Source organism: Rhopilema esculentum, chromosome 21 (assembly GCF_057945365.1).
Source record: "Rhopilema esculentum isolate cy_ngs chromosome 21, ASM5794536v1, whole genome shotgun sequence".
Lineage (NCBI taxonomy): Eukaryota > Metazoa > Cnidaria > Scyphozoa > Rhizostomeae > Rhizostomatidae > Rhopilema > Rhopilema esculentum.
In genome coordinates, this window is record NC_142835.1 from 10,142,732 (window position 1) to 10,163,770 (window position 21,039).

Genomic DNA, 21,039 nt, shown 5'->3' on the forward strand with positions numbered 1-21,039 from the left:
TATTTGATAATACAAAGATTCTAAATTCAGTTTCTACAGCCTTTACTTGCCCGATTATTATTCAAGTTCTTAAACAATATGAAAACGATTATCTTCACCGCTATATTTCTTCATGGTATATCGCAAAACTGCATAACTAACAGAAGTACGATACGAGAAGCTCTCCTCAGACCGGAATAAACCAGTGCAAAAAACGTTTAACAACATCGAGCCGTGTATAATTTAGACAATGTAATAGAACAGAAATGTTTTGAAAGTGGCTGATTTCATCACACTCTGAAATAAGAAATTCAGGCCAGCATGGCTATTTAAGATAATGGTGATTATTTGCAAAAATTTTGAGAATTCTATCGAGAATTTTGCAAGCACAAAGATATACAATAGCTCATAATGGTAGATTCAATCTAAATTTAAAGTCTATTTACATACCCCTTAGTCAAACATTAATAACTAAAATAACATTTACATTTTTACAAAACATCTATGCAGATGCTTACCGACACAGTCTATAGTCACTTGACTAAGAAGGAGAGATGAGCTACTAGCGCCTATGGATTGAAATAGGTCATGTTGTGGTCTACATTTCACTGCTTTAGATCTCAATTGAAATAGCATAAGGTCTCTGTTGCGAAAGCAATTACTAAACGTTTTGCCATTACACGGGATATAGAAACATTGTCAAGATCGCTTGAAAACAAATCTACCATGACCAAGATAAGGGGGATTCGTAGATGAGAAAAAAAACAAATGTGTCACGCTGAAGACTGATTCATTTGACGGACTACAGGGCTGCTATGATAGGAAACCTCGATTTCAATAAGGCTTAATCAAATGTCTAATGATACAGCTAGAGAGGTTGATTTTGACTAGACGTTTTGCTAAAAACGAGTGGGAAATCAATCCTTCATTACGGCATTTATCATGTTTTTATCGTTCCTAACATAAGTTTTAACTATGCGACCAACACACCACGTACTGACTGGCCTCGAAGTGCAGAGACCATTCGATAACTAAATATACTCTTTTTACTACTCCTTTTACAAGGGTAAAAATTTCTTTCAATTCTTTTAAAATCATCTCGAATTCCTCATAAAACTTTTTCCAAAACTACATAACTGTTGTTCGAATTTCTCATAACTACGGCACAAAAAGAAAATGCAAATTAACTGCGAGTAATAATAAGAAATAGAGTACATTATAAAAACTGTCAAAAATAAAGTCATTAAATGAAATTAAGATAAGAAATAAAGTAAAAGTAGTGATTCAAGGTCATAGATGAACAGTATGATAGTAATCTATGTCTTGATCGTGTCTTCGGAAGGGGGCAAACAACAGCAGAGGGAGCCCGATCATACAGTTAGCTTACATTACAATTGTAGCCACGCCCTTTGTATTCCTACGAAACGCTCTTTTTAACAAACAGTTGTGAAATTTGTTAGGTCATTGACTGTACCCTTTCCAAAATTTCGCATCGATAGGCCTGTTGCTGATACATAAAAAAACGGCCAAAGATTTGCCATTGAACGGTCTTCAAGAAAACTATTTTAAAATTTCGATAACATTTCATTAAATCTTGCTTTTTAGCAACATTTTCAAATATCCTGTAACTGTATACTTTATCGATTTGTAAAAAGGGGTTCTGTCAAGTCGGATGTTTCTAAGTTTGGTCTTTTCCATGAAGAAAGATAAAGGTGAATTAGAAGTTTGTTAGGCCCATCTCATCTTGTCCGGTAAACAATTCTATCTACCGCGTAGCTCAAATAAGCCCCTTTCGAAAGGCTGCTTTTGAAAGGTTGAAAATCTGATAACATCATTAGGGGGCCGAGGGTGGGGGGGGGGGCTTGTTCGAGAGGAAGTCTTATTCAAAACTCGATGCTAAAGAGAGAGGCTTTCTCGGAAGAGGTTTTATCGAGTTGTCACGGTAAATAAAAGTTGGCATGGTGAAAAGATCATACTGCTGTTAACATGTCACTTCGTTAACTGGAGAAACTTTACTTGCCAAGCGATGAGATCATCGTTACACAGAAAAAGTGATTCTATTAAGGAAGAAATCACTAAAGGAACTGTAAGTACCAAAAACCTCTGAGGACATGAAAATAGCCATTAATGGTTCAACCAAAGCAAGATATATGTGGCCCTGAAATCCTCACAGGCAGGCAATTATATACAGTTAAAAACCACTGCAAATAAGGCACAACTCTGAGATAGATTTTAAATTATAACTGACGATTGAGGCACAGAGACAACTTTTTACTCATAGTCAGCAATCATACATCTTAAACAACGAAAACATCTTCTACGTTTTCTTCATCTTTATTAGTTATTTGTCTCTCCATATTTTCTTTCATCGAAACACATATTTTAAAAACACACGGCGTATGACTTTAAAAGCCTTTGAATCGTTGCCAAATGGAGCAGCATTCCATGACGTCATTCCAAATGAGATTTATTGTTGGGCTTAAAAAACATGGCATTACCTCTTTAGTTACAGCCACGTTATAGAACAGACATTTGATTTGACAACTCGTAAAAAAGAACATATGCCTCTTCGGTAACAATCCTTGACCTGTCAAGCTTGGAGATCCTAAGGAAAAATATATAAAAGTAAGTATCTTGCCGTTGTTATGAAGCACACTTAAACATAATGCCTACAACAAATATTGCCACAACTAAGCAACCTCGATTCTATTTACACGGGAGAGGCCAGTATCAGCTTGTGCCAGTTGCGGTTAATGAAATGTTTAGACAAGAGAAAAAAGTTCCAAACACAACCAGATGGAAACTGGTTCAAGTTCGATGTAGGGTTAGTACTGCCACCAGTCTGTGCAGAAAAGATACATCTGAGCGTAACATTGCACATGCCCTTATTGGACCAAAACTGTCTACAATTGGGACCAGAACTAATCTGATCCGATCTGATCGGATCTGAAAAAGCAGCAAGGATCTGAAAGATCAGTATTTACGACAAAATGATCCAACTTGTTACAAAACCAAATATTTTTTCAGTAAGTAGCAACGTTTTCTAGTAGCAACTCTCTTTTGGTCGACATTATCAATTTACAGCGAAATGTGTAGCAGGGAGATCCTTGCAAGCAGCTGGAATTTCCGGAAATTTACACGCATTGATTATGAATTATCTTACAGACAGGACTCAGTATGCTGAGATTAATGGTGAGTGCAGTTTAACAAAACCTGTTAGGTTTGGTGTTCCCCAAGGATTCTTACTAGGCCCTAAGCTGTATAGTTTACATGTCAATGACTTACCATCTGCAATTACGCAAGGTGAAATGTATCTCTTTGCAGATGATACAACCGTTTATTGCATAGGCAAAGACTTGGAAAGTGTTGTAGACACATTAAACAGCATAATGGATGAGATACATAGTTGGTGCATACGGTAAAAGTTGAAAGTACATCCAGGAAATGTTCATGATGAGGTCTCCTTTCATAGGGCCAATGAGACCCATATTGTATGGAGACGACCACATAAAGATTGTTCAAGAATCAACTTGTCTTGGATTGCGAATAGACAATAGGCTTGATTGGAAGCCTCAAAATGTATGCAAAAGTTTTTCCAAGAAACTGGGTGCATTGAAAAGAATGAGACGTCTACCATCAAAAGTCTTAGAAGCAATATATTACACAACAATCATTGCCAGGTCAACATACTGCATTTCAGTGTGGGGGAACTGTTCTGAAGCCACATTTAATATGCTTGAGGATAACCATGCTAGGGCAGCGAGGCTAATACACAATCTACCTCGAACCATAAGCAATGAAGAGAGCCTTGCAAGAGCAAATTGGCAGCCAATCTCATTTTTATATAAACGGAGGCTGCTCACATTAATGCACCAGATATACTTTGGATCAGCTGATAAATCAATTGCACAGATGTTTCAGAAGAAAGACCCGGAAAAACAAAGAACAAGAAATAAACTCCAGTTCGAAGTGAAAAGATATAATACAAAGACTGGGAGAAATAGTTTCACATACAAGGCAACAATGATTTGGAATTCTATCCCAGACCAAATTAAGGACGCAGAAAATGTACAAACTTTCAAAACAAGACTAAAAAAGGTGAGTCAGACAATAAATGACTTCACTTTTCAAAAAGGATTAACTGGATTTTTAAACAAAGAGAATGATTTTAAATATTAATAGACTGCTAGTAAACAATTTTTAAATTTTTTTATCTTTTACATGATGTAATAATTGTTTCCTTTAGCCGTTAATTTATAGCAGGTCCACATCAGCTCTTTTGAGTTGCCAGACCTTCTAAACTACTTTGAAAAATAAACAATGTATGTATATATGTACGTATGTATATGTAGGGACAGAAAATTATTCGCGGAAAGACTGTAAATGATAAAACATGCCATTCTACATCGACCCGGTAGTGACATGATGCTCTGCAGTGGAAATAACAAATAAATGGTCAATACGAACAGGTACTTCAGCCTGAAAATGGAAGAAAACTGAAAAAATCGACTATACCTCGAATCACTGTAGTAGAACCAATCATCTGTGTCCGGGTGCTTGCAATACGCGGTATAATGGCCACTGTATGTTCCGCCGGAATGGTTTGAAATGCCATATAAATTATATTGCGCTTCTGATCTTCTTGCTACGGGTTGAACAAACAAGATTTGCTGTTTATCATTATTCCGGCTAATTGCGTTACAGGGATTTTGAGGAAATAAACTCGGAGAGCCAGTATTTGGAGTTGATATCAGTAATGTTTCCAATTACCGGCTATACGTTTGCTAGTGCCTATGACAATCAACTGTCAAGGCTTCAAACTCAAGAATTCATCAAAAACATCGACATGTGATTTTTCAAGAAAGCGAGGATACCCCAGTCGGTTATACAGGAAAGTCCCAAAAAAGTTCAGAACTGTCAATTGTAACAAATTTAACATCAAGAACTTTGGTGACACAAATACCAGTGTAGGTCCATTGTTACAAGAACAAGATGCGAAATGTTTCCCTAAACAAAGGTCAACGGTTCAACTTGTCTAGTGTCCAAGAAGCACACTGAGAAACAAGCGGAACATCACAGCCAGTGGCCTAAGAACGCTTAATCACTGCAAATAAGAAAAATTCCTAATCTATCATCAGAAAAGAGCCCGGGGCAGAAGGAAGATCAAACTTCTTGATTTGATTTGCATTAAGGTTGCTTTAGAAAGCTAAAGATCTGTTCCACAATCAAAAACAAATCCATTGTCTAAAAGACACTTAAAGTAACCTATTAAAAACTTTGAAGCATAAATTTGAAGGGAATTTAGCGATAGTATGCCAATGAATAAGTCAATGGAGGACATATATTTAGAAGGTGAGAAGCAAAGAAGGAGGCTACTGTGATTGATAAGGAGGTTGTTGTAATCCGACTGTTTTGAAATCATCAACATCAAAATTATTGATTAAATCCATGGTGGAAACATTACTTCAAAAAACTTTAAAAATCTAAAGCAGGATATTCTGCCTAATCAGCGAAAGTAAACATTAAAAGTGCATTTGCGCGTGAAATTATATGAACAGACCAAGGATGACGCTTCGTAACCTGCACTTACTTGCGTTACTAGCTGCGTAACTGGAAAGGTTCAAAGCTAATGGAAAGTCAATCATTGTTTCCAACTTGGTTCTATACCGTAAGCCGGAGAATCTTTTGAGATCTGAAGACAGGGTTAAGTTGAAAAACGATTGAATGCAAAAGAAACATGATTAAATAATAAAACGACAACGAGAATACCAAGGATAAGGATTGTAGGGGTAAGAACTAATAGTTATGATAAATAGCAATAAACTACCGGGAAAAATTAATTCCTTTCATGTTCATTGAAGAAAATGGATAGAAACAGGAAGTGGCTCCAGTCATCTGTCAATCAAAAATTGACTAATAAATGAGCATGATTCTATTCACGTGCTTATTGATTGGCTAATGGGGATTGACAGATGCTTTCAGTCAATTGCCTTTTATTGTTGGGTTTTCTGGTATCAAATGTATTCAAAGAATATACAAAATTTGAGTATCCACTGGAAGTGAACGCAAAAATATTGGATTCATTCGTCAAGCTGACGCATTGGCAATTACAAAAGAGTGGATAAGATCATTCGCTCAATGAAAGGATACGAATCACTAAAATCTGTGGAAATCTTTCGATGGAGAACTGCTTTAGACATTTTCTCCTTTTTTTGCACTTTTCGCAAGTCTGCAAAATAAAGATGAAAAAATTGATTAAAATACTATTTTATTTACTCAATGTTTCCGAATCTTTGTTAGGGTAGAAATATCATTGTAGAAAAAAAGATCGACAAAATTGCCAAAAACGATGTACGAAAAGAAAAGCATTTTGGCAATTATTCAAAATCCAGTTTTACAGCTTTAACCTTCTAAAAAAGTAACTTTTTCTCATCAACATTAAAATGTTCGCAAAATCTTCAAGTTTTCTCGTTATTCTAATTTTCATGGAAAATATGCACATGAAAAGACGTTTTCTCGACGTTTAGAACAGAGAACAATCCAGCAAGGCTGCATTAATCGGGGAAAAATTAGCCAAACATTATATCTCTATCATTTATGCAAAAATCAGTGAAATAGTGGATGAAATTTCTTCCCGAAAGCTCTCGTAGCCAAAGCTGCGAAGCCCTAAAATTTCCTTTAAAAAAGGTTGTCAGCTTAGGCCCTTAGCATTTCTGAGCAACCACTTCGCCATTGATTACATACTTTTTTAACGTAAGAATATATCAGTAAGAGCATTATACAAAAATACACAACAAGTCTCATAAATCTGGAGCAGAAATTTACCGGCTTTTCGTCGCCATCCAGAACTTCTTCTTGGGTAAATCTTTTAAAGCAGTCGTCTAGAGACACTTTGCCGGATAACAAGGAAGTTCTTGACCTTGACTGGAAGGCAACAAACATTGTTGTGATAAACAATAGTTTGATTGAATCAAAAACCACAGCAGCTTTATGTTGAAGTCATGCCTGGTCGTTGAACATTATTAATCAATCTTTGTTATAATTTATGAATAAAAGCATCCCATAAAATATTCTGGTCGGCCGTGCGCCTTACTTTTCGGGATGCAAGATCGACTTTTTTAAATATTTCTTCCTCTCAAAAACATGTTTTCAAGGAATAATTTATCTAAGCGGAAATAGCGGGTTGCTGAAAAGCGAAGTTAACGTCAACATCATGTCAACAACGACGAATAAAATCTTACGAATGTTACAAATTGAAAGGTCTCCAATTATTTACGGGTGGCTTTTTTTTGTTCCGTGAGAGGAATTGCTTAGGCCTGTGACTTTAACTACGTCTAAGAATCTGGAACTGGTAACTCAAGAGAAAGTACGTTTGATGCATACAATTTGGCAACAACAATAGAAAAAATATCCAATTTAAGAATAAATAACTTCACTAACCGAGGGTATTGGTAATGACAAATCCCAAAAAGGATCAAATGTCAGTGAGCGATATTTACATTCCGTGCAAGTAAGAGTGCTTTTCAGTTGTCCAACGAACAAATCTGAAACAACATTAACAAATACAATCAATATGACATTAGACAATTAATATGACATTAGAATTGAAATTGGGAAGACAGAGCTGAAAAAAATTGATTATGTGGAAAGAAGACTGTTATGGCCCGATTGCATAGAAAGCAGGAATCAGATTTTCATGCAAAAATTTTCATTACTGAACTACCATAGATTTAGCACAGCAAACAAAAAAACAAAACAAAAACGATTCTTGCAATTCAAAATTCAAGCAAGAATCAGATTTTCATGCTAAAATTTTCATTACTGAACTACCATAGATTTAGCACAGCAAACAAAAAAACGATTCTTGCAATATAAACAATTCTTGTATATGTCCAAATGTTTGTAGAAAAAGCATAAAGCTATAACAAGGATCACTGAAGCAAATAATCTGATAGAATATGAGCAAAATGAAGGCACAACTGCGATATCATCAAATTATCAAGGGAAATCATACCACTAATGATACTTTTTTCTCTTCTCTCGTAACGCTCCCATGCAGCCCTTGCTTGCTCTGTGTCACTGAAAACAACAAGTAAAATATACATTTATCTAAACGCCCAAATAAAAATGTAAGTAATATGAACTGAAAAAAACAAATCATAAATGCAAATCTATTCCGTTTATCGATTAGTAAAAAAATAGTACTATCGATGCCGATATTGCAATTTCTTCAAGGAAAATGTTTAACATGAACAAAAATAAAAAATTCACAGCTTAGATTCCTTTGGTGGAAACAGAAACCATCAAAAGTTCCATACTTTCAAGGACCATGTTGCTTTAACAAATAATCAAAAGGTAACCATTTCCTGGAAATATTTTCATTCGTATAAATAATTTTCATTTGCATGAAAGAATTTAAAACCAGGATAATCCAAAAACTGTAAATTAAGTCAATTTTAAGTTTAAGTTTAGGTTTTTCGTGTTGACTCCATCACCTTATTGATAAGAGCACTTTGAGACAACCATTTGTAAACAACTGGATCATTATCATTATAATGTCTCATTCACATGTGTGGAAAAAATATTTTCTAGCATGGACCGCAGTTAAAGAAAGATATTTTTTGTGCGACAAACAAGCCTCACAGACAACTGCTATATTGGCCTATTTCGATCAACAACTAGGTATATATTTTCTATCGTGTTCTTTTGGACCCTTATTCTGACGTTTTATGGTCTGAAGAGTGTCAGACGAAAAAGCTTTTAGTAATATGTTGTGAAATGCTTGCTTTTTTCAAAGCCATTTTCAAGTTCTGTACCGCGAATTGATTTGTTGTGAAATGTTTGCTTTTTTTAAAGCCTTTTTCAAGTTCTGTACCGCAAAAAGTTGTTCACAACTGCTTTATACATACATAGAAGTTGAGCCTATATTATAATACATTCTAAGACCATCGGTTCCAAAGTCCGATACACTTTCCACCAAGCTCAAAGTCCGACACCGAGTCATTGAAAATTCAGGTTATCATCAAGTTAGTGATTATGCACAAACCTGAGACTGCTTGTGTCCGAAGGTTGGTCTTTCAATTTCTCACGACTTATGTTCAGATCATCATGAAGGCCTTCCAGGAGAAATCTGAGGAATTCTTGTGAATCTTGTTGGCTTTATTGGAAAAATATCATATATATTAAAAGATAAATTAGATAGCACATAAATCTATATTATATAGGAGTGGATTTTTTGAGAAATTGAAAAAAGTAAGTGATGATGCTTTTCTTGAGAATATGTCAGCCCCCTGTTAGAGTACCCATACGAATACATTGCTAGCCATGAAAATAATGGGCCTTTGTTAAGGAGCAGGCAAAATTTTTCATTGCAATACAAAGCACATATTTATAGAAGTACTTTGAGATGGTACAAGAAACAGTACAGATCTTTATAGGCCAAGAAATCGCATCATTTTGAAACCAACTTTACCATAGCATTAGATTACGGCCAAATTTATAAATGTCAGGCAGTATTCATAGAAATATTAATCACCGTATAAACAACATCACAGAAGCGTCATTTTTGGTAAATCATAGGCCGTATCTTTTGGCCAACCCAGCCCCCCCCCTCCCCCATAATAGAGTGTAATATGTTACTAACAAGGCTCTTTAATCAGAGTATTTAATTTTTAAATTCCAGTATAGTAAAGAAAGAAACCTGACATATAAAAAAGACTGAAATTAAGAGTCATAAACTGACAAGATTTTGCCAATTTGGCTTTATTACGAGATATGAGTATGCAAAAACGGATTCTCTAGGTAAACATACTTATAGCCGACAAATCTCGGTGCGTATTTCTGCACTTGCAGCTTCAGTGAATGTGGTGTAATTGTGACGCCAGTGCTGCATTGTGACCACATTTCGCGCACAACATTCGTGAAAGCTGGAATATATAAATCGGTTCTTTGCATTCATGCAGAGAATAAAAAATCGGAAGGAGAGAAATGAAAAATACAGAAGTTGCATTTAGTTTGAAGACTTTTCAGAACTGTTGTATTGGCAAGTGTATTTCAGAGTTTCTATCAGTAGAAACATGAAGTAAATTTTTTTAGCTAACTTTAACGAAGAGAATTTAAGAAGTGAATTAAACATCAAAAATTTCTCTAGCACAAAAAAATGCTGAGTGATTTAATAAGGAACATATTCGTAATGATCGTATTTATTCGAACAGACAAATTAAAACTGTTGATTTTCATATAAATGTAGGCGATGTTCCTTGAATACATAAATCAGGGATATACATAAAATCTAAAAGAGCACTACCTAAATGTGGCTGAACCATTATTGGCACTGAAAACTACTTTAGGCCTATAGAGCAGGATAGATGAATCTATCTGAAAGTATCTATTGTGAAATAAAAACACGCGGACGAGATGTAAGAATAGGCCCCGGTGTCAAGAGGCTGGCTGACGCCTGAACATAACATAACGTTGGTGTTATCATGGTGCTATGACAATCGAACAACAAAATTAGTGCCGTTTCTTAATGATATTCAGAGCGGTGAGGCTACCTTGGCTAGGATGGCTACAGTATGAGAGGACATACCCAAAGAGCAGCATTCTGTAGCAGCATTGATTGAGGGATAGGGACGGGTTAGAAGTAACTTACTAAGGGTTTTTAAGAGTGCCTCAGCTTTTCTGGCTAAGATTATAGTTACCTTTGGCGAGTCCTCCTTTGTTTTGAGGTGTGGCCTCGAGCAATTTATTAATCTTGGCTTCATTGCAAAACATTGTTCGAAGTTTTCTCAAGTTTCGTAGGCATTGCAGGATCGAATTCATAAAACACTGCAAAAATTGGCGATAATACGATTATAAAGCCAACATAAATGATTGTTGGAAAAAAATTTCTTTGGAAAAGAAATTTATTTGGAACAAGTGGATAGTAAATGATATTAAAATTGCTGTCCTTGTGGCGTTTTTCAATGGAAAACCAGGCGTTCAGGCACTGTGTCCCGACGCATTTCGATGGCCAATTAAATTCCTATTTGTTGGACTATGAAATAGATCTATTGCTACTTATCCAGTCAGCAAGGAAAAAGGATAATTCTCAGTGTTCTCTCGATCAAAAATGCTCCTCACAGCCTATTGCTAGATTTAGCTCATTTCTTTGTAAATAGCTATGTAGCGCCAACTTTAAATAAATTGATTATTATTATTATTATTATTATTATTATTATTATTATTATTATTATTATTGCTAACTCTTAATTGTTGACTGGCAGGACATATATCTTTAACACGAGACAATATTGCAAGAGATTATATTCATCAGAAGATCCCCACAGCATAAGTTGAATGTACGGTAAAAATTGTTCAAGCAAGAAAATGATATTCTAGCAGCAAAGATATTATAGCAGATATCGGCAAAAGCAAGTATCAATGATAAAAGCAACATACTGTATTGCCAAGATTTCTGAGTCCAACAAGCCCTTTCCCATAGGCGTCTGTAGCAACCTTGCGTCCTTGTGATTCCACCTAAGATAATAGGATAATAAGATAATTCCACCTAATATATATCTGTATCAGAGCGGCAAAGCTAATGAATTTATACGCGAATTTCGCGCACTGAAGAAGAGTTTCTTACAAACAATGATACTTTTTTAACAAAATAAAAGAATTTACTGCTCATGGTTTAAGATTTAAATTATAGATTAAGTTTAAGATTTTATTACAATATGAGTTTACTTAGCAGTATTAGATTTAGAGGTTGAAAAAAGTCAAATTGGATGCATAATATAAGATCTTATGAAATATTGACAAATAGATAAGATCTTGAGCAGCAGAATAATTTGTGCTGCACTTGACAGACAGTCTTTTGAAACAAATCTTTTCTTGGCAAATACAATTTCACATGGTTAATTTCACAAAAGAAAACTCTTTGATAAGCAAAGAGACAAAGGATGTTTCTGTAAGTCCTTGAATAAGCTCCCCCTTTAAATAAGTCCCCCTCAAAAATTAGTCCCTATCTCAAAGTAATTTCTGTGAAGTAAGCCCCCACCTTTGAATAAGTCCTCACGAGATGCTGTGCAGCTCTGACAGCAATAGGTTATTTCAACATGTCTGCCTTTCGAAGCATACTGACCAGCCTCCAATAGTGGGAAAAAATTTACCCTGGTAATATATTTTGCTGCTGCTAAATAAGCCCCTACCCTTGAAAAATCACCCCCTCCAATAAGCTTCTGCCCCAAAATTTTTTTTTGCAAAATAAGCCCCTGGGGACAGTTAAATTTTAATGTTTCATGACAGTCAAATTATTTTATGATTTTTTTCTATTTTGGGTGTACATATTTAATGGTAGCTTGAATTAATAATGCTGCCACCAGAAACCGCATATTCACTTATCTCTTGAATGAAGCCATGTAAGGTGGCCTGTTGGAGAGTGATTCTTCAAAACTACTTGCTATAAATACAAAAGACAACAACCATCTGAAAGAGGTGTATACAGTTTGGGTTAACAGGATATTGTTATGGTTAAATGGAGATGAATTATTTAGGCCAGTCTATTATTCTAGCATGCATATAATATTTCGAACTAACCCTTTACACAATTTCCTCTTATTTTCACTTTTTCTATTGTCAAAGTCAAATAAAAAATGGGAGGAGATATTAAGTTGGGGGCTACTCAAAAGATAAGGATATTTAAGTACCAACCTCTATTAACTATGGATTACTTTTTCTCTTACATCAATAAAACTAGAGATTTGCTTTCTTTTTACCTGATCTCTTGACAATTTTGGAGATGAATTTCCTGAACTACTGCCAGTGCTGCTGTTAGATTCATAGGCAGAATCAGAGGATCTTCTCTGCAAAGACTGTTCTTGGCTATTGATTCTGTTTCTTCCTAGACTGTCTTTTCTGGGGATGCTGCTGCTACTTTTTCCACCATTGTCAATGCGAGCCTCTGGTTTTGATTGAATCGAGCTCTTTGGTAGTAGATTTTTCAATGGGTTAAAGATGTTATCTTTGTATATTGATGAAGTAGAATATTGGTCTGATAATGATTTTCTATTTTTTACTGAATTTTCTGCATTTTTTGATGCTTCATCAGTGCTCATTTTGCTAAGTCTATCAAGCAAAGCCCTCTGATCACTTTCAGTCTGTCGTCTGGCAGTATTTATATTATCAAAGGAAGGTGACCTTGATATTTTAAATGCTTTTCTTGCTTTTTTCATGTCTAAATCAACTGAAATCTTGTCTGGGTTTAACTTTATAGATTCCCTTTTCTCAACATTCCTTATGTCATCCAATGATCTTGACTTCAACCGGCTAAGACTTCTATGCTCCTCTGGACTTGATACCTCTGTCCTTGGTACATTGTGTGACCCACCTTTAGCCAGTAAGTGGTTGCCTTTAACTGGTCCTTTTGCCTGTGATGGTGTCACATCTGTCTTTTTCCTTCCTTTCCTCAAACCGCTACTTGGCAGTAACGGTCCTGGTCCTTTTGGTAATGGTCTTCCTTGGGTTGGTGACTGTCGTCCAAGAATATTGGAAAGGCTTCTTCTTTTAAACTTGTTAGTATCTTTTGAACTTTCATAATTGCTTGAAGCTCCACTTCCCATGCTCTTGGGAGTTGTCCCATATTCTGAATTTGAATTATGATTTTGATCTTGTGTGTAGCTCAAGTTGCTACCCATTAAATATGACGATGAATAAGAATATATTCCATGCTTAAAAACCCTTGAAGACATAGTCTACATCAATGTATTTCATCTTCCATTTCAATTACATGCCAGATTGTCAACAATCAACCCTTCAACACAACGTTTCAGCAATAGTTTAGCTTACAGAGACAGAGGTGATGAGATAGGCTTTTTATATTCGAATACTTTGTCGATTTGAAATATGGAGCCAACAGCATACACAGTTGAACTGCTACAACTAGAATAAAAAATTGAAATGACTGTTTTTGTGATAGAAATCATCTTAATCTAACTTTTTTTTGACTGCCTTCTACAAGAAGATTCTGTTGGATAGACTGAAAGAGGAAAGCTGACAAGCCAGAAGGTCAGCTAGTATGTTGCACAATTTTGAAACTTGTTTTAGCAATTGGTTATGTGCAATCTGCTATGCATTTTAAGATTAAGTTAAGCATATTAAGTTTAAGTTAAACCTAGCAGATTAAGTTAAATCTTAAAACCTTCTAGAAATTCCCAAAAAACAATTAATTAAATACATAAACAAAGATTACCAATTTCAAATAAAAACTTGAATTGGTGCAATTAGTTATAGATATTTGTAGTAAAATTAAATTCAAGTTAAAATAGGAATATTTTAGATTTTAAATATTGAATTGTAATTAGGATAATTTGTTTTTTATAAGAATTTCTGTACGTATTTAAAGTGGAGGGCCCCTTGAAAATCAGCATTGCTGAAGGGCTACCCTCCTTAAACATTTGAAATGAAATGAAATGAAATGCAGAGGTGTTATTAGATTAATTGCATTGAGGCAAAGTTACAAGAAAAGGCTGCTAAAATACTTAGTTTCCTTGTGTTTGGAAATTAAGTTCAGTTTTATGAAATCTAGAGATGTTTCAATTAATACGAAATTGACATCCTGCAGCCTTTGCAACACGAAATGAACTGGGAAAGCAATTTCCTCAACAAACTTTACTGTCTGCAAATTTCGTTATCACTCGTTTATCTACATGCCATCGATTAACCTAAATAGGCCAATGTGTATTGAAGAGGCAGTAGTAATAATAATAGGTCGGATTTATTTGGTTTGGCTCGCGTTCCCTCGGTCGTCTCTCACGAACCTCGAGAAAAACTTAGTGAACCTCGAAAAAAAACTTAAAAATAAGCATGACAAATTTTCCATTATCAGGATTACACATAATTCCTAATCAAGGCTGTAAGCACTTTCAAATTAAAACAGAATTAATCTTTAACATTAATCCAATCAAAGATAGTAACAGGCCTAGCCGTTAGTGTTGTGATAGTCTCACGGGCTGCAGCCATCCGAACAACGCTCTCGGTCGTCTCTCGCGATATTTCACGGTATTCTGTAAATAGAGCTTAGTTTCTGCAATTTTAGCCAAAATAGTTTCTCACCTTCAATGATCCGTTGAATCATTTGAACGGCGACCAGATGCCGACGGCCAAGTACGAGACGCCATGTTTATGAGTTCCAGGTCTCCCTGCGCAACCGGTCTCAATTCAACATCCAATTTGCGGTCAAATCAGGTGGTCTCGAGTTGAGGCCCTAGAAAAGGGGTGGAAAATGTGGTGCCCGCGGGGCTATATGAACCTGCCTGTAGGTTCAACCCAGCTGGCTGGATTAAACTGAAATAAAGGGAAGCATAAAAAAATTAACTAGAAATTGTTAATGAACTACTATAGAGTTCTTTAGTGTGACGTCATAACATACCTAATTTTAAGGAAATTTTATCACTGCACATTTTACAAGAAATCAAGGGTGGCTGTAGGAAATAAGAAGTAATTTGCGGAAGCTCCTGAGATTTTTCCATTTCTGAGGCTTTAGCGTTACTAGTAAACAGGGATACCATAAAAGAAAAGTCAAGTAAACTGAGCTGTTGCGTTTCACAGTGCATTCCGTGATCTGGTAACAGTGTCTCATTATAGATACGCAAATCAACGCAAATATAGCCTATAGACTTTCACAAACAAACGTATATACTAGGTTGAGGTCAACTTTTGCATTCAAGCAGTAATAATTTTTTTGAACAATAACGCAACGCTGTTTAATGTTAAACAAATTTAACGTCTTCAAAACTTTCTCCTAAACTCTTTCTCCTTAACCTTTCCGTCTTCTTTATCGTCGTTTGCAAAAATTTCCTGCTTTTGTGCTTTCTCTTGCCCGACGATCTTTTTCCTCCATCCATGTCAATGCTGCAGGCCTAGTTGTTGTCAAAGCCACATAGTTGTGGCATATTCATATGTATGTAAAGGTAATCGCTGACGGTTTGGCGCTTGAAAGATGATCTTCATGTTGATTTGATCTTGTTATAAAGAGAAATGACCCGCTCACAATCAGCTGACTGGGGTTTGCATGCAAGAATTGGTCAAGGACGACACAGACATCTGAATACTCGTCTCTTGCTCCTTGTAGCATGTTTTGCAGCATGCTGAAGGGATCGGCCTTTTGCATTTCGGCACAATCTTGCAGATCCTGATACTGAATGGCTACATTTGCCAAATCCAAGTCAGGAGCAATAGAGCGGTGAACTTCTTTATTTCATCTTCTGTGGTCATGATCTTAACAAACGGGGTAAATGATTTGGAAGCATTTCTGTCCACTTGAAGTCGCTTGTCTACGAATATGTTGATTGCTATCACTGATTCGTTCCAAATAGCACTAAACTTTCTGCGATCTGTTAGAAACAGATTGGCATCTGGTCGGCGCCTTTCCTTCCCCCAAAGCTTGATCCGGCAAAACTTATTGACTTCTTCATCATACCTTTCTTTGAATTCATTTTCCGAACCTCCCAGCAAGGATCTAGTACTCAGCTTGTTCACCCTTTCGCGAAACTTCTCTGCCTCTGGCTCAATGTCCACAATTGTTAGTGAGTCGCTTTGAAGCTTCTTTTGGAACACTTTGATTAAGAAAAGCAGGTCTGCAATAAAAAAACACATCAAAAGAAGGTTGTCCTTGTTGGTAAGAAGCTTCAGAAACTTTTTGCCTTCAGCATCGCATTGCTCTACGTTGAACTTTATGAGTGCTTGCCACGAGCACAGAATAGCATCAAGAAGAGCAGCTGTAAATTCTGCCCATCTGACCTCAAATTACTTTGGGAAACGACGCACTGTTAGCCCTTCCACTTTTGCAACTTTTTCCAGCTCACTGGTTCGTTTTGCTGAAAAGTGAAAATAGATAGAAATTGCTGCTAATTTCTTAACCAAGTGATCAATTTCTGGGACACTCTTACATAAGTCTTTGTATGCATTTGCAGTTGAATGCACTGCACAAACAGACTTAGGAGAGTCGATGTCTAATTTCCTTTGGTCGTCATCCAGGAGCTTCCAGAGACCACGATGCTCTCCAACATTCTTATTTTCCCCGTCAGTTGAAAGATGAGTTATCACTTTCATTACTTCGTCGAAGCCAACAGTATCCTCTGCTCTCAATTTCAATGCTGCGTGATGCCCAGAGGCACCAGGATCAGTCACGTGTCCAATGCCAATAAACCTGAGATCTGGTTTCCCATTTTCATCGACTACATTAAGTAGCATGTATTGATGATACTTCTGCGTCTTATCCATGGACGCATCAAAGCGAAGAGATGCAGCAATGCAGGAATGATTTTCTTTTTTGAACTTTGGCAGGTCAGAACTGACTATAGTGCGCAAAAGTTCTTGTACAACTGGAGGTCGAATATACTGCAGATCAAAGTCAGAAGGCGTGTATGGTTGGAAAGGTTGATTGTAGTTGAATTCATGAGCAAGTTTTGCGACAACTACTCTTGATGGCCAAGAAATGCCGATGATGTCAAACATTTCGCGTCATTGTACTCATGGATTATTAGTGACCCTATCTTGTTGGCCAATTTCTGGCGCTGTGAACTCTTAATCATCTTAATCAAGGGCACAGTTTGAGATTTCTCGACAGATGAAAGTTTCTTCAAGCGCTCGTCTTCGAAGCATTCTTTATGTGCTTCGCTTTGTAGATGCTCTTGAATTGTGCGAGTTCTTGCTTCTGTGCCCTCGGGAAGACAAATTAGTGGCACTCTACCCCTGTAGCAAAAACGCTTCAGTATGGTGGGGTACGGTAGGCATACAGCACACAGCACACGCTTTCTTTTAGCTTTTGGTCCTGGCACACGCTGGATACATTTGTCACTGATTTGTGTATCTACCTCTGAATGGGTCAATGCTTTTGGCTCGGCATCAACTTCGTTTCTCTGAACGGAAGAGCAAGGGCTGACAGAATCATCGCACGTGTTGCGGCTAGAGCTTGTTTCCTCGTCCTCGCTAACTTCTTTTTCTGTCTTTTCATGTTCCTTCGATGTCTTTTTTCCAGTCGTTGATCAATTAAAAAATCTATCAATCGTACCTTACTTCTTGGACGAGATTGTTCAGTAGTTTGAAGTCAATTTTGGTTTTGAAAACGTTCTTATTAAGATGTTTATACCAACGTTAAGTTAACTATAAATATTCCATCTTGTTTTTACGCCTCCTTCCTGTTTTTTGGGAAATATAGACACTTGAATAGGTTTTGGAACTCAATCAAGACTCTTCTAAAACAATCTTGATGATCTTTTTGACATTTTGAAATTCTGTTTGATTCAGAATTCTGAAAGTTCGAAAATTCTAAAAATTCTGAAATGCATTAGAGTTGGTCAAGCAATTAAACTTTGCAAATTGCAATATGTATGTACAGAAAAAGCCATAACCTTTTTCCAAGTATGACAAAAATGACAAAGCACCTTTTTTATCACTGCACATTTCATGATTTATCACTGCACAAATTGGTTATCACTGCACACTAAAATTAGGTATGCGTCATAAAAATCTATTATTAAAAATGATGAGTTTCGACCAAATACCCCAAAAGGTGCCGCGATAGCTGAGTCGTTAAGGCGCTCGACTGCCAAGTCAGCGCTACGGGTTCGATCCCGGCTCGCGGACAGCCCTCGGTCACTCAGCTGAAAATGAGTACCTTGTTGAAACCTACTAGGGAGGTAAAAAGCGGCGTTGAAGGGAACTGGTCGCCCTATCACACAATCTCGTGGCTCAGAATGATGCGCCCCCAACAGTGCATTCCCCACCGCTCGATGTAAAATACGGGACTAACCTTCACCTTCAACCCCAAAAGAACAAGTCTTGATCCATAAGATGAATACGCAAAGTCAGTTGAATATGTTGAAAGCGGGTTGGATATGGCCAATAAAAAATTTGAAGCTTGCGAACGTACTTCTGTTGTTTTGGCTCTGTTCTGTCATAAAGTTATGAAGAGACATAACCTGGATACCAGTGCCACATAAATTGTATGTATGTATGTATGTATCATATATTTAATGTACATAACAGGTCTTAGTAAAATACCTGTTTTCAGCCTGGTGTAAAAAAGGTAAAAGGCTAAATGAGTATTTAAAAAATTAAAATATGTAGTGCAAGTATAAGAATTTCAATGCAAATGAAGAAAATATTTACAATTACAAAGTCCATCCATAGTTAAAACTGTCCATTTTAATCTTGTCCATTAAAAAGTTTTTACATGCCATCTTAAAAATCTCTAAAGATGGGGAGTCCTTCAGTGCACATGGCAATGAGTTCCATGTTTTGACACCGTAATAGGCAAAAGTCTTATTAAAATTATTACTGGCCCCCCTTTTAATGTACATGGCATCATTTGATACTGATCTGGTCCTGTGGGTGTACCTTAGAAGTGCTCACAAACATCTCTTGTAGATACTGAGGGCACAATTCATGCTTGATTTTGTACATCTACACGGCAGTTTGTAGTTCAATGATCTGATGAAATGGCCGTCTGCTGTGAGTCTGATTATTGCAAGGCAGTACTGTGCGTGCACAACGCTTTTGTAGTTTCACGAGCAAATCCATTTGACGCTTATCAAGATTGTGTAATAATGGTGAGCAGTACTCAAGATGGCTCATTATAATTGAGTTTGCAATTAGCTTCATACTGTCAGTTTGAACGTATGGTTTTATGCGTCACAATATTGAAATGCCATAATTGAGCTTTTTGCTTAAGTCTTTGATATGCAGGTCGTAAGATGAATGATCATCAAGAACGAAGCCTAAGCATTTGTAGCTATGAGCATATTCGATGTTGCTTTGTGCCAGGGTCAAAGATTCTCTCTCCTCGAACTGAGATGCTTGGCTGCGCCTACTGAAGATGATAGCTTTTGTTTTCTCAGGGTGAGGAACTAATCTGTTATTGACTGCGTAGTCATACATCTAGATTACTTTGCATATCAGTGGAGACAGATCTGTGAGAGGTCCCATGTGAAAGAACAGTTGTATTTGAGATTTGCTAGCAAATCATTGAGATATATAAGAAACAACAATGGTCCCAAAATACATCCTTGAGGAACTCCAGAGTAAATGGTAGCTGCATGAGACAAAGTATCATTGTAGTCCTGCTTTCGACACAAGAGATAGAACAACAGCCATCGGGACATTTTTTCACTTGGGTCGAGCCTCGCGAATTTCTTCAGCATGATATCATGGTTAACTGTGTCAAACGCTTTGCGGAGGTCCAAAAACAATCCTCCAGTTAGCTTAATTATCCATATCTTTGTAAACCTTCTCAATAAGATGAACGAGTGCTGTGCAAGTGGAGTGTCGATGTCTAAAGCCTGTCTGGAGTATGTGAAGTAGGTTTTCTTCGATTAGGAAAGCGTATATATGGTTGAATGCGACTCGCTCTATTATTTTGCTGAGACAATTCAATACGGAAATTGGTCGACAATTATCAACATCAGATGGATCTCCAGACTTGAACACTGGCATTGCTTAAGCAGACTTCCAAGATAATGGGAACACTCCAGAGTCAAAGGATGCATCTATTAGCTTAGTTAATGCATTTGCGAAGAATTCAGATTTTCCGAGTATCTTAACAAGCTTCATTGAGATGTCATCAAGTCCAGTATCTTTAACATTTCTTAATTTCTTGATAACTCCAGAATCCATAAGGTGACTAACAGCTAGTATATCGAGCATGCACTCTGTCAGATTTTCTTTGGCCTCACAGTTTGGTGGTGGTGGCAAACCTGAAGTCAATTTTGTTGCAACATTGTTGAAAAAGTTGTTGAAATAATTAGCTTTGTCAAGAGATGTTTTGTAACTTTTGCCTTCATGATGAATAACGTCAGGAACTTTTTATTTCTTTGATGGCAGCAACTTTTTAAAAGCAGTGAAATATTCACATTTGGACTTTCTTATTGAAGCTTTTACCTCATTTCTACCTCGAGTATATTGGCTTTTAGCCAGATCTGACCTCTCTCGAATGAATACACGGTGAGGATATTCTTTCTTATGGATAAGCTGAATGACGTTACGTTACTATCCATCGGTAAGAGTCTCGTCGGATGCGCC

The 21,039-nt window shown here is 36.6% G+C and overlaps 1 protein-coding gene across 2 annotated transcripts; it reads right to left on the minus strand.

Annotated features, from left to right (window-relative positions):
- Nucleotides 1-896: 896 nt before the first annotated feature.
- Nucleotides 897-15,205, minus strand: LOC135684347 (ubiquitin carboxyl-terminal hydrolase 2). Of its 2 annotated transcripts, none has more exons than XM_065199880.2 (13): nucleotides 15,073-15,205; nucleotides 12,738-13,899; nucleotides 11,419-11,496; nucleotides 10,680-10,806; nucleotides 9,791-9,905; nucleotides 9,026-9,136; nucleotides 7,994-8,058; nucleotides 7,420-7,523; nucleotides 6,805-6,903; nucleotides 6,130-6,208; nucleotides 5,570-5,671; nucleotides 4,495-4,624; nucleotides 897-2,584 (listed from the first exon to the last, which is right to left on the minus strand). In XM_065199880.2, the coding sequence occupies exons 2-13, from the start codon at nucleotides 13,707-13,709 to the stop codon at nucleotides 2,497-2,499; spliced, it is 2,070 nt and encodes a 689-aa protein (XP_065055952.2). In that variant the 5' UTR covers nucleotides 13,710-13,899; nucleotides 15,073-15,205; the 3' UTR covers nucleotides 897-2,496. The 2 variants fall into 2 exon arrangements, with proteins under 2 accessions (XP_065055952.2, XP_065055953.2); XM_065199881.2 differs by having other exon boundaries at nucleotides 12,738-13,893; nucleotides 15,073-15,174.
- Nucleotides 15,206-21,039: the final 5,834 nt, after the last annotated feature.